This window comes from Acartia tonsa, chromosome 3 (assembly GCF_053477335.1).
Source record: "Acartia tonsa isolate MP-2025a chromosome 3, ASM5347733v1, whole genome shotgun sequence".
Lineage (NCBI taxonomy): Eukaryota > Metazoa > Arthropoda > Copepoda > Calanoida > Acartiidae > Acartia > Acartia tonsa.
This window is the reverse complement of record NC_137262.1, coordinates 46,553,013-46,567,406: the sequence shown is the minus strand read 5'-3', so window position 1 is coordinate 46,567,406 and position 14,394 is coordinate 46,553,013. Positions and strand designations below refer to the sequence as shown.

Sequence of the window (14,394 nt, the reverse complement as noted above, 5' to 3'; positions counted from 1 at the left end):
ATTCTAAAATATTGACTTATGATTACTCATCTGACAAAGAAGCAGTGTTTAAGCCAAGGACTTTCAACCTTTCCATTAATTTTTGGACGGTATAAAAATCTGGACTTATGGTAAGCTTTCTTTTAATTAAATTGTGATGCATTGTGCTTGTCAGAATCAAACTCACTAGTCTCACGTCAATAGTATTTACAGAATATGATTTGTATAGCAGAATTATTTGACTCTTGGTTGAAAATTTATTTAATAAAAAAAAACTAAAGATACCTTTGATAGCAAGATTTGATACTTTAAGTTTCTTATTAAGAATATAGACAGCGTCACCAATTGCGTGATGCTCCAATTTACCTCCGCCTTTACTTAACCTGTATGGTAATGGATTTAATAATTATATCCAAAAATATTTGTTTTACTGAGATTTATATATAATCAAATCAGTAAAAGCATTTATTTTACAAATATTTATGATTTAAATATAATAGGATAGGACAAAAATTGCTATTCTAAAAATGCATAAGTGTAAATTACTATATTCTAATTTTTTTTTTGAAAACTAGTATTTTTATTGTTGCTTGATTTTGTTAAATTCGAAGCATGTTAAATGATAATAAATTTTGGTTATAGTCCCTTCCGTAGCAACGCTACTTAATGGGCGTTTCTTCGAACTTTCACAGTAGGTTTTCTCCTATTTCTAGCCTCTGTGGGGAACTTTAACCTTGCGGGGCAATCACCTAACCCAATATAACCTAACCTAACCTAAAATAACTTATCAAAAGCCATCTTGAAAATACGAAGAATCGCTCCTTAAGGGGCGATGCCACGAAAGGGACTATTCCCGAAATTTTAATTGGAATTTAAACTTGTTTCAAATAATAAATCATTGGCTGTTATAAAATTGTAAGATAATAATCCATAGTTATTAAATCCATTGCCTGGGACAAAACTGTAGAAGGATGATACACCCTGTAACGTCGACTCCAGTATCACGCGCAAGCACAGTACATATGTGCTTCATAGAAGGGTTGGTTCGCGCTCTAAATTAAAATTAATGTTTTAAAATCATTTTATGTGTCATTGAAAATCCACAAGTCTTGGAAATAAAACTTTAGGTGGACAAGCTAACAACTACAGACAAACACACAAAATCAAATATCTGTTGTTTATATTGAACTAGTCAAAAACCTTTTTTCTCTCCAAGTGGAGAACTGACTCCCGCTTTTCCCAATTTAATTTTTGAATCTATTTATAGTTTGTGTCTTGATTGAAAAGAAAGAAATACTCAACCTGGTATTAACAAGGTTGACCCTACCAGCTTTCTGGATAGCTGGAGGAAATACCAGGTTCTGGATACCCACATCTGTCACATCACTAGATCCTGAAATAATAATAGTTAGAGTAACAAATATTTCTGGATAGCTGGAGGAAATACAAGGTTCTGGATACCTACATCTGTCACATCACTAGATCCTAAATATTAATAGTTAGAGTAAAGAATATTTCTAGATAGCTATGATGAATGAATAAGAATTACTGCATTCAAAATACACAAAAGGTATAAATTTTGACTTAATTTTGCTATATGCTCTTTTTTAACAATGTCGGTATGTTTGCTCTAAATAATTATAGATTTTGCCTGTGATATCCAGATACTGCAGCAGGTTACATGATTGTCCTATGATGGACAGAGCTTGATTATCACAGACCCCATGGAGAACAACATGGCGGAGTTTCTTCATTTTCTCCAAGGTGGGGTAGAAGTAGCTGTTGTACACAAGAACCTGGAATATGATAATAGTTTTTTCTCGCATTGTATTATAAACAGCTTTCCGCGGATATAGAATGTACTTCTTCGGCACCTCGGGGCTAAAAAACTGGATTTAATCTTTTGATTGTACATTTTTACATCCGTAGAAAACTGTATATAATACGATGCTAGACATAGTTTTTTCGTATGGATGAGAACCGGTTCCTATCCAATCCACCGGATTCGAATGAATCTAATTTGTCATTAACTACTTGTGTATTATTTTCTATCTATCATACATTTGACATAAATATCTATTGTTTTATGAATGCATATAGAATACGTGGATATATTGACAGGGAAAAATTTGTCGTCATTTTAGGTTGCTAATATGGTCACCATTTATTGGTCAGTTCGTTATTTTAGTGGGAGGTGGGGGGTTGGGATAAATGGGGTTAATGGGGGGTTTCCTTAAAGTAAAAGTAAAGTTGTTTATGCCTTTCTAACACTCTCTTCTTTTCTTTTAACTCCTAGATGCTAAAATGTTATTTCTTATTTCAATGTTTAATGGCAGAGTTATTTGATTTATATTAATACGAGCGGCTACGCCCCTAGAGGCATCTAGTGGCACTTTCAATGTTTTTTTTTATATTTTAAATATGTCTATGTTGCGTTGAACTCTCAACCTAAAATCGAGAATAGTAAAAAAATAGATATAAACCTTCCCGGGACCAAGAGAAGCTTCCCTGTTGGGGAGAACCCGATCGGTTCAGCGGTTAGCGAGATCCTTCGGTACAAATAAACAGACAAACACACATCCTGATTCTTTACTATAAGGATGTTACCTTGCTGACACTTTCCTCTTTTCTTTTGACTCCAGAATACCAACATATTGTCTCCTTTTCTTCATCCTCCCAATCTCTAGAAAGTACTTAATGGTATTCTTATCAAAAACTGATGTTACTAAAACTAAAATTATAAAAAGTACATTTTCCTTTAGTTTTTCAATTAGATGTATTTTATATCAAAACTAATAGACTTTTTTATTTAGCCCTTTTCAATTTTTTATGCCTTTTACTTTCCTTCTTTTCGGTCTATATAAGACACGTTTTATAAATGAACAGAATGGATCTAATATAAATTTTTTTTTAAGTTTAAAAGTTTTATAGAATAGAAATTTGATCTTTGAAAAAATCACAAAACCTTTACAACAAATATGTATTCACTGTTCATATCTTTTGAAGCTTTGCCGACGGGCTAAGTTAAATGATCAATACTTAAGATAATAACATTTCCACCATTGCGTTATGGACTGACTGGCGTACTGACGGAGGGGCAAATTAAATATAGTGACTTCGCCACTAAAAGTATTTAATGTATTCTAAAAAATATATATTACCCTTCTTCTGAATGATCTAAATGAATTCCAATACAAAGTTTCTCCAGTGAGGTCGGATCTCCTCGACTTAGTAATCTATAAAATTAAAAATAGTTTAGAAATACATGTAGTAAATAAGAAAAGATTTAAAATATCATTATTATTATCATCAAGGTTATAATGTGTTTAACTAAAAAGATGTTCTATTAAGAATGTCACAAGCAAAAGAAGAAATCATTGAAGTATTACAGAAAAAGTTAAAACCTGTCATTGTTTTTATTTAATAGAACAATTCTTTAACATCTGCTAAGTTGGAGATTCCAGGTTTGTTTAAGATATTTACCTGTAGACTGTAGGTACTTGATCTGCTGGAAAATAAAAACTACTGAATCTCCTAAATAAAAATAATACTTTTGTAATAAGATATACAACATAGGTAAACCTATCTCAAAGTTTTAGCATCTTTATGTTAAATTATTAAATCAGAAATTTAGATTATTTAAAAAAATATAATTATTAATTTTCAACAATTTACTACCTTGTTATCAAATCAAGATGAGGTATTCCAGAATCAAATAGATAATCCAGTAGTTTACACGTTACATTTAAATCCTAGATAACATAAAATAAAAATATTTGTATTGTTTTGTTAAGTTCTAGCGTATGCGCCCCGAGCATCCAGGGGCTCTGCATTCAAAGGTGTATTAATGGGAGAGAAAAAAAGCCTAAAACCAAGTTAAGGCTTAAAGCTAAATCAAAATGGCCTATAACCATCCTTGGGCCAATGTGAAGCTTCTCTAAAAAGGAGAACTAATACAGTAAAGTAGTTTAGAAAACTTCATCATCAGACAAAAAAAACTTGCTACTTTATGTAATCAAATAGTATTACACTGAAACTTATTTAGTAAGAATATTTATGTAAACTTTCTCTATACCTGATTTAAAGAGTATGTTATCATAGAGATCAGTCGTTGTCGCAGGGAGGGCTGTAGGCAATCCAAAATAAATTGTCGCCTAAATTAAAATAATGTATGCTAATAGACTAATTATGTATGAATGATTAAATTTAGGATTAGTCATTAAAGTAAAAGAATAGATAGGTCATGGGCTATTTGCAACTCTGCCAACATGGCGGGGACCCTGTCCATAATTTTTATTGGTTCTTTGAAATCGGAAATGTAAACATAGTCGAGTCCCTACAAAAGAACAGAAAGCAGACAAAAAGGAACTCCACCTCTTGGGGCAGGTAGTTGTCTGAATTATACATCTACACTTATACATTTTTTGTTAAAGCAAGTACTTTTCAAATATCTATTTTTTTAAATAGGTATGTGAGGAAAATGTTATAAAAAGCATGAAAGTACGTTCATATGTCACACTTAGTTTAATCTAAACTCTTTGATTCTAAGTCTCAAAAGAAATAGCACATTTAAGTAAAATGTTTTCTTATTGATTCAGGGATAAGTAAATAGAAAATAATTTGATTGCTGGCCCCTAGAAAATCCTAGTCATTATCAAACATTCAAAAATAGATTATGATTGTTTTGTGAAAAAAAAATTATAAGTTTTTACTTAGTTTTGAAATAGACGCTATCGATTACAAGTTGCTTATTTAGCCAGCTTAACTATTTTAAAAACTTTGCTACTATGTCACAATAGGATATCATCATCCTTGATTTATTCAATCTAAATATCTTACCTTTCACTAGACATAGCCACATTATTCTCATGGTTTAAATTTAGCTGATACAAAACAGACAAAATAACCTAAAAAAAGTTTACATTAGAAATTAAAATATAAGTAAAAACTAAACGCATATGGTTTGTTTTTAATCAGGTCGATAATGAAAAAAGGGAGGTTTGAAGATATTCTATACTTTTAGGTTTGTAAATACATTTCAAAAATTTAACAAAAAAATATTTTGGGCATAGTCCCTTTCGTGGTAATTTCACAGTATCTTTTTCCCTATTTCTAGCCCCTGCAGGGAGCTCTAACCCTGCGGTGCCAATTGCCTAACCCTGCGAGGGCAACCCAACTTAACCTAAAATAACCTATCAACAGGTACTGTGAAAATACGATGAAACTTAAGAGGAGTTGCCACGAAGAGGACTATACCCGATTTTTTTTCTGTCTACAGAAACATTAACTTTTGATACTTTTTATACATCTAATTTTTGCTACAACCTTTATTGTTTCAAGATGAATTTTTTAAAATTTTCCTTGTAAAGAAAGTGTATCATCTTTTTTTTTATAGCTAGCTGGTTCTTTTAGTAAGTAGTAGATGTAAAATTTTTCATAGAATTCAGATATGCAATCGGTTTTTTTTGTAGACCTCTTATTTTTTAAGTAATTTAAGTTTTTTAAGGTACTAAAATGCAACAAAAAAAAGAAAGAAAATGGCCATTATGAACAAAAATAGTAAGATCTTTAATTTGACACCTTACTTTTTCAATTTTGTCAGGTAATTATTGAAAAAATTGATTTTTTTAAACCCACAAGAATAAAAACTTTGAACTTAATTTTATCATTTCACAGGTAAAAAAATATGGGTTCATATATACCTTTAGAATCAGAAAAATATTACGAATCCATTGTACGCAAAATTGAAAAAAAAAGTTTACAATATAGTATATAAACTACAATAAAAGGAATTATATGAAAATATCATATTATATTATACAGGCAACGTCTTAATTCTTGAATTGAGTATAAAAATGGGAAGGGGGTAAAGAGGGGGTAAAGAGGGGGTAAAAAAGGGAAGACGAAAGTGTTGCCTGAACAAAAAATATAATTGGCCATTTGTTTATTTTTTATTTTTTTACTTTTTTTCAATTTTGCTTACAATGGATTCGTAATATTTTTCTGATTCTAAAGGTATATATGAACCCATATTTTTTTACCTGTGAAATGATAAAATTAAGTTCAAAGTTTTTATTCTCGTGGGTTTAAAAAACTCAATTTTTTCAATAATTACCTGACAAAATTCACAAAGAAAGGTGTCAAATTAAAGATCTTACTATTTTTGTACATAATGGACATTTTCTTCCTTTTTTTTGTTGCGTTTTAGTACCTTAAAATCGACTTAATCTTTTTTTTAAAAACTTAAATTACTTAAAAAATAAGAGGTCTACAAAAAAAACGATTGCATATCTGAATTCTATGAAAAATTTTACATCTACTACTTACTAAAAGAACCGGCTAGCTATAAAAAAAAGTTGATACACCTTCTTTGATAATAACTTGAATCAACACTTAAAAAGGGGGATACATTTCAAGTATATATGTAAATAAAGTGTACAAAAATGTAACATTTAAAAGGTTAAAAATAAAGCTGTCAAAGCCAATTGACAAGAGTTGTCCCAAAATAAAAATTTGATGGTACGTTCAAAATACATCCTTTACATGCCCTGTCCTGTTAGTATGCCACGTCCTGCTTATCATACCTGCATATGTATCTTTTTAACACTTTTTCCTTAGCGATAACAAATTATGGAAAGGAAATTTTTAATGTATATTTATAACACTTTGAGTTAAAAAGGTGAAAAAGAAATTCTTATAAATATACATTAAACAAGAAAAGTCATTTAGCATTTTAGCCAAGAGTGCATTAGTGCATTATCAGAACTTAATCGATCCCGCCTTTTCAGAGATTTTTTGCTTTAGATAACATTAAATTTACTAGGTTGAGTGCTTCTTAAAATTTAGTTTTACTGCATATGCGCAAAAATGTTTCAATTTAATTTTCCACTCTTTTTAAAATTAATTTGTTACATGCTTTTTCTTATGAAATTTTAATATGAAACTATATTAATTTTTGTCCATTTTTAGCCCATAGTGGGTTGTCTGGACAAGTGACAAGGTGTCAGCAATTTTGTGCTTGTCAATCTATTTTATCTAGACCAAGACTAAGCTAATAAGTTAACATCCAGGCATACAGGGAGAGGACAATGGAATAAAAAAGTGATCAAAAGTCAGGAAGTCAAGGATAGAACAATGAGAGTTTAGTTAATTTTGGTGTTGGCAATCTATTTTATCTAGATCAAGACTAAGATAATAGGTTAACATCCAGGCATACAGGGATAGTACAATGTAAGAAAAAGTGATCAAAAGTCAGGAAGACAGGGATAGAACAATGAGAGTTAACAACCTATTTTATCTAGATCAAGACTAAGATAATAGGTTAACATCCAGGCATACAGGGATAGTACAATGTAAGAAAAAGTGACCAAAAGTCAGGAAGTCAGGGATAGAACAATGAGAGTTAACAATCTATTTTATCTAGACCAAGACTAAGCTAATAGGTTAACAACTAGGCATACCAAGAGATGACAATGAAAGACAAAAATTTAATTCTAGCCCATGATAAAACATATGTGCTTGTTAATGTAAACCCGGCTAATAATTAGTTTACATCCACGTGTACAGGGTTAGGAAAGACCGACAAAAATTTTAGAAAAGCTTTGCTTTTGAAAATTATGTTTTTGCTGCCTAAATTTATTCGATTTTTATGGGCCCAATCCTTACGTGTTAAAGAAGTAATTTTGCTTGCATCAAATAATTTTCCGCTACTACAAACAGAGATTAAAGAAATTAAAAAGATCTTGACAAATTAAATTTTGAAATAAAATGCTTTTTAAATGGTCTTTCCAGTATGGCTTCGACAAATATGGATTAGAACCGGTTCTCGGCTATACTGAAAAATCATGCATAGCATCGTACAGTGAAAATTTTCCACGAATATTAAAATAAAAACTATAAAATTAAACACTGTTTTAATATCCGCTGTCTATAATGCGCAAAATAACTGTAATTATATTAGACTAGGTTTATTTTGATTAGATTTTTTTGTGATTAAAAACAGTTAAAAAGACATATCCGACTCATGTTCATAGGCTCAGATAATTTAGGGGAAATCTATATTAGTGTTTGAAAACTTCCACTTCTTTGCAAAAGTTTTACCCCACCAACTTAAACAAGCTTGGACGTCCATGATTATTCATCATGCTTATTCCTTTTTCTTCTCTGCAATGCCTTTTTTTCTAAATACATTTCCCTTTCCATAATATTTATTAGGTGTTGATTTTAGATCGTCAAATATTTTCTTTCTTTTTTTGCACAAATATAAGTATTTGAATTTGCGTGGTAAAAGTTTGTCACTTAAATTAGCTGTAAAAAGCGTTTAAAAATAGGAGATTGCCAAAAGCCATTTTAACCCGCTTTTTTATAAAGCAAACCATAGCTTTTCTTTTAGATAATCCGTTGTACTTTAATTTAATCCGCATTAAATTAATCATATCCACACATGGGCCGTAATATTCGCATACAGCCGCTCTTAAAATTGCGGCTGCCTATACCTATGAATTCAAGATTAGACGTAATTTTTATGTTTGTACTTTTATGTTACAGGGATAGAATTTAGGCGATAAATTAATCTTCTTCAAATTTCACAGAAATTCTGGCTTTTTGGTAACTGATAAATTTCGAGGGATACAGATGTATGGAGGAATATTTGTTAAGAACTATTGAAAAATGTTTTATGGGTTTGTCAATAATAAATGAAATCAAGGACATTCAAATTCAAGAGCAGGGACGTACGTAAGAGGGGAGGGGGGGTTAAGGGGTGATTATCTTCCCCAATTTTTTTTTTTATTTTTAATCCCCCCCCCAAAAAAAAAATCTTAGACGTCCTTACCCATATGATATAAAGATTACTCCCCCCATATATTTAATTTTTAGTTTCTAAACCCCCCCCCTCTCCCCCAAAATAAGAAAGCTTGGACGTCCTTGTTCAAGATATATTGAAAAATTTAAATATCTATATAAAGTTAGTTACCAAAATAAAACGTAATAATATTGACCTCACTTTAGGTTAAAATGTCTATTATTATTAACATTGTATTTACTGTCATGATGCTTTCAGACCCCAAAGTATATTTACGCAACCAACACTAACCATTCTGGCAAAAAATGCATTTAATGTTGAACTAGAATAACAACGGACAAGTACAAAATATTGATGTACATATAAGGAATGCTAATTTTCTTTTTTGATTAATCTATCTGATTTAATAATAAGTATCATCAAACCTAAACAATTCTTGCTCCTGTTATGTTAAATAAAGTTTCTCCTTTATTAGGTTGGAAATTTAGAGGAGAAGATTTTTTTTCTGTTGTCTTCCTCAAAAATTTCTTCTTTCTTAAAGATTTTAAACCTCAAAAGGCAGTATCTAGTTTTGAGTAGATTCAAAATATAATCTATTGCTCCTTTTCTATCGGGAAGAAATAAGCTTTATTATCTTTATTGTGCATTTAATACTATTAAAAGTTTATCAGATAAATTGTCTCATTTTCTAGTTTATAATACCTTGATTAGCTTGCTGACAATACTTTCATTTCAAACAAGTTTATAATCTCCACTTAGTAGGACATAAAACAGTATTTGGATTTCAAGTTACTAAGAAAGACTCATCTTATAATTGATTCTTCGCTTTTTCAAACTGTTGGGTCATTTTCTAAGTCATAATTAGAGATGGTAGAAATACATTTAAATAGTTAAGATCTGTACGTCCATATGTCCGAACATCACGGTACGCTATAAATAATCTTTGACACTCTACAAGTGTTGATGTTGTCATCCTTATTGTTACAACAGATCTTGTATATTTTATAAATAGAAAATTTAGAAAGTGCATTAAATCTACCATAAATAATTGTATCTCTATGGGTACAACATCAATTTCGCATTAAATCTTCTTCTTTCTTAACAACATAGCAACTCTTTACCAGTGTATGTCTATCGTTCTATAATAATAAACTAACCTTCCCATTAATTTAACTCTGATGTTTTAATGCAAGTTATAGTCTTTTATTACTTAGTGTCTTTGAGTTACTACAAAATTTTTAGTGAAAGCAATAGTTTATCTTCTTATAGTGGCATACTCTTGTTTTTAAAAGCGAAGCTTTTCTATAATTAGGGTCGGTCCGTCCGTAACGGATAGCTTTTATAGTTAATTTAGGCATGTTAGAATTGTCCTATCGATTTCAAACTTTGCATGTTGATTCCTTTAGTAGTTAGGTACGATTTAGAAAGCGTAGCAACTCTATAATCATTGCCAGAATGTCCGTACGTCCATTTTAAACATGTCGATTTTTTTTACATTTTTAACAACAAATTTTCATGTGATCTAATCATCCGATTGATCTTAGTTTTGGTATATTAATTCCTGGGACAACAAAGTATAATGTTATAAGCGAAGCAACTCTATAATCAAGTCCTAAAATGTAAGTATGTCCATCCATAAACATTATCCTGTATCCAGCATTTTTTTAACAAATTTACTTACAATTTTGGTTCGACTCTTATATTCTGATTACTCAGTTCTGACACTATACAAATGTTAATGTTCGTTTGTCCTACCGTTTCAGTGCTTCGCTTTTATGGATGTTGTCATCCTTGTTTTTTTAAAGTTTAATCCCCTAATTAAGTAGCGCAGCAACTACATTACTATAGGATGTTCTTAGTCTGTCTGTATGTCCGACCAAATGAGAAAATAAATGACAGTAAATTCCTTGTTTAAAATTAATCAAAGTTTTCTCAAATTAATAGATTATCCAACAAAAGTATTTAGTGTTTTATAAACAACAAATGGTGGCACCCCTTGCATCTAGAGGCTTTTTAATTCTCATGGTATAAAAATAGCCTACAATCATCACAAATCTTTAATAATAGCTTAAAACCACCCTGGGAAGCTTTCCAAAACGAGAACTTTAGATCTAGTGATGAGCGAGATCTTAACTGACTAACAAACAACAAAAATATTTCTTTTCATAAACTACATTTTAGATTGAAATTTCTTCATACATATTTCTTGTTTTTCTGTTGTTAAGAGGTTATACAAAGTTTGGATTAGAAAAGATTTAAAATTGTAAAGGAACACAGTAATAGTGTCTGACTGATTATGACGTAACAAAAAAAAATTAGCCAATGAGAGGCCACTATAAATTTTACCATTGGTCAATAACGGCCTCTCATTGGCTAATTTTTTTTTGTTACGTCATAATCAGTCAGACACTATTACTGTGTTCATTGTAAAGCATTGTAAAATCTACTAAAGCATTTGTTATAAGCGAAGCAATTCTTTCTGATGGGCTTTTCTTTTTTTACAATGGCTTCGTACGTAGACACACACAAAGAGATTCATATGAATCAGATATTAAAAGAAAATGAACAAAATATTTATCTAATTCAAAATGGCTATGCTAACATTGTATAAATCATTCATTATTAATATTTGGTGGTTAAAATTGTAACTTTTAAAATTAAGGAAACAATTTAAAGCCCTTCTGCCTTCAACTACTTAGGATACAACAAATATTGAAATTCCCTTTGAAATGTCCATTTTAAAAAGAAACCCAGGATTCATACCCTTTCCATGTATCACTTGTTTTTTTAACTTTTTTTAAAGCAAAGCTTTTCTATAATTAGGGTCGGTCCGTCCGTACGTAACGGATAGCTTTTTTCGTTAATTTAGGCATGTTAGAATTGTCCTATTGATTTTAAACTTTGCATGGTGATTCCTGTAGTAACAACTAATTTTTATGTGATCTAATAATCCGATTGATTTAATTTTTGGTATACTGATTCCTGAGACAACAGAGTACAATTTTATAAGCGAAGCAACTATATAATCAATCCTAAAGTTGTAAGTATGTTCATAAACATTATTCTGTATCAAGCAGTGTTTCAACAATTTTACCTAAAATTTTGCTTCGATTCTTATACATTTATATTCTGATTATTGAGTTATGATATTATACAAGTGTTAATGTCCGTTTGTCCTACCGTTTCAGTGCTTCACTTTTATGGATGTTGTCATCCTTGTTATATCATTTTTAATCTGCTTTTTAACCATCTGTCTTATCTAATTTTGAAATGAAAATGAATCCTGTTATCAAAATGTAATTTATATAGGAATGAATGAGGAGTCTAGATTTCAATTTCATGCTTTCATTTTTCAATATGACAAATAGTCTATTTAAAGGCAAAGATAGGGTTTAATACTCTTCAAAAATGTGTTTAAAATGAGTTGAAAATATATTCTAAAACAACTTTGAAGTTACTACTTCTTTGGATGCAAAGCCCTGTAATGCAAGGTTCAATGAGCCCCGAAGGGAATAATTTATACATCGTTGTTTATTGAAATGAGTGTCACAAAACTAGCAAAATAAAGTGTTAAAACTAAAATTTTTACACAAAAGTTTTTTTTAGCAGTAACAAAACACTGCGCGAAATATAAGCTTAGAATTTTGAAGTTTTCTTTATGCTAATGTTCTGACCACCAAAAAGGTTTTACAAGATAAAAATAAAATCATTATTTGTTATCAATATATTTTCTTTCCATAAAAAAATAATATATTGCATGATGCATTAAATGAATGCCATAATACGTGGTCAATACACACGTAAATAAAAAAAACCTATGACCAAATGACTATTTATTTGCAGTAAATGTTTAATGAATGGAACTTTGGGGACATTTCATATCAATAAAATATATTTTTGCCAATTAAAAAAAACATCTGTCAAAATATCGTAGTTTTTTTCTCGGTCGATACTTTCAGATCAAATTAAGATTTTGTAACACATATGATTTTGGATTATTATAAAAGAAAAATATAAAATAATTTTAAAGCGTTTTCTTTACAGCTTAGGTTTTCTCACACTGCTTGTAATTTTTTAATGAATTTCACAATGAACATAAATTTTAAAGTCAGCACCAAATTCATTCGTAAAAATTGTTGTACCTTTAATTACGTTATGAATTCGTCATAAATTATGCAAAATATAAATACCTTCTACAAATCCAGACTTTATGTGCTAAATATTTTCATCAGAACAATTAGTTTTCTTGGGGCAATACTAAAATTATTTTTGGTAAAGGTACCTTAATCTTTGCAATTCCTTATTATCAATAAATTAAACAAGCTTTAGATAGTCATTAATCGCTTCGTATTAAAGACAGCTTTCAGTGGATATCAAAATGAAAAATATAAGATAAAAGATAGATTTGTTAGCCCCAAGAGGCCGAAGGCTTGTGTAATTGATTGTTCATAAGAATTTGCAGATATTAAGGCACCTTTACCATAAACGATAATAGTTTTGCTACAATAAAAACTAATTATTCTTGTTTAATTCTAATTCATTTCATAATTTACCTATTGATAATAATTATGACACACATTCCCCCAAATATGACCTTCATAAATTTTAAGAATATTTTCCACATATTATGTTTTACCTGACAACTTTGAGTCTCCAATGAATCTGGAGTTTTTAATTCTGGCATTTTTCTCTCACTTTTTATCCTTTTTTATATTGTTTATTTTGCATCATATATCATATATTAATTTAGGACATTTTAACTTTTATAATTTTCAATGTAAAAGGTGAATATTAACTAGAATATGATATAGGTTAAAAACTGCTGGATCAGCAAAAAAAATTCTAATGTTGGTCATAGACTGTGGCGTGTGTGCGCAGTTCTTTTCAGTGTTTGAGGAGTGTAAAAGGTGCGTTGATAGGGGAGATTATTCTTCAAAAAAAAATGAAAGGACAATTTGTCAACAATTTAAAAGTAAAAGAAATTCAAATTAAAGTAATGTTTTTCCTAAATGTTGTACCTTATTAATTCAATTATTTTTTTTCTGCACTCAAATCTAAGAATATTTTTATGGCTTGTTCTATTTTTTTCAGAATAGCTTTACCTTTTCTCTAAGGCGACAGGGAATTCATTGGAATTCTAGAGTATTTTTAAGTAGGTTTTCTATTTCATGTTGAAAATTTATTTTAAAATTTTGATAACATTTTATCACTACCTATCCCATTTTTGAAAAAAATTATCAATTTAAAAACAGAAAGCAATATACAGTTGATCAATCTAGGACACAAACTCTAATAGGGGAGTGTTATAAAAAAGGGAAATAAAATCAGGTAGAAGTATCATAAGTAAAGGAGATGAAATAATAAGGGGCAAGGTCTGTCGGAGGGTCTGTAGGGTAGGTCTGTAATAGGTTGTCCTCTAAACAAAGGTCATTGCTCACTTTCAAGGTGCGAACATGTCAGAAATCATCAAAATTGATATCAGCGAATCTTCTCCTCAATTAGGATTTCTGCAGTTGAAAAAGTATCTGGAATATTTTATTAATATTAATATGTTTATGTATAAATTATGAACTTAATATTATGGACGTGAGTTAGGAGGTTTTTTTTGAAGT

General features: G+C 29.9%; 2 protein-coding genes across 2 annotated transcripts in view; both read right to left on the bottom strand.

The window, feature by feature from the left end:
* Positions 1-14,394, bottom strand: part of LOC145314354 (protein Skeletor, isoforms B/C-like) — a 39,870-nt gene that overhangs the window by 16,833 nt on the left and 8,643 nt on the right. The window lies entirely within an intron of this gene.
* On the bottom strand, positions 917-13,572 carry LOC145314916 (uncharacterized). Its single transcript, XM_080154991.1, has 10 exons — positions 13,419-13,572; positions 4,819-4,886; positions 4,055-4,133; positions 3,658-3,731; positions 3,463-3,513; positions 3,141-3,215; positions 2,587-2,662; positions 1,631-1,775; positions 1,282-1,372; positions 917-1,031 (listed from the first exon to the last, which is right to left on the bottom strand). Exons 1-10 carry the CDS (start codon positions 13,464-13,466, stop codon positions 917-919), a joined length of 822 nt encoding a protein of 273 aa, XP_080011117.1. The 5' UTR covers positions 13,467-13,572.

Excerpts from the sequence above, each read along its gene's own strand:
- LOC145314916 (XM_080154991.1), bottom strand. The coding sequence starts at position 13,466 with ATGCCAGAATTAAAAACTCCAGATTCATTGGAGACTCAAAGTTGTCAG. Across the intron at positions 3,732-4,054 it reads TAACATACTCTTTAAATCAG|GATTTAAATGTAACGTGTAA; the intron begins GTATAGAGAAAG and ends TATGTTATCTAG. Across the intron at positions 3,514-3,657 it reads CATCTTGATTTGATAACAAG|GAGATTCAGTAGTTTTTATT; the intron begins GTAGTAAATTGT and ends ATTTTTATTTAG.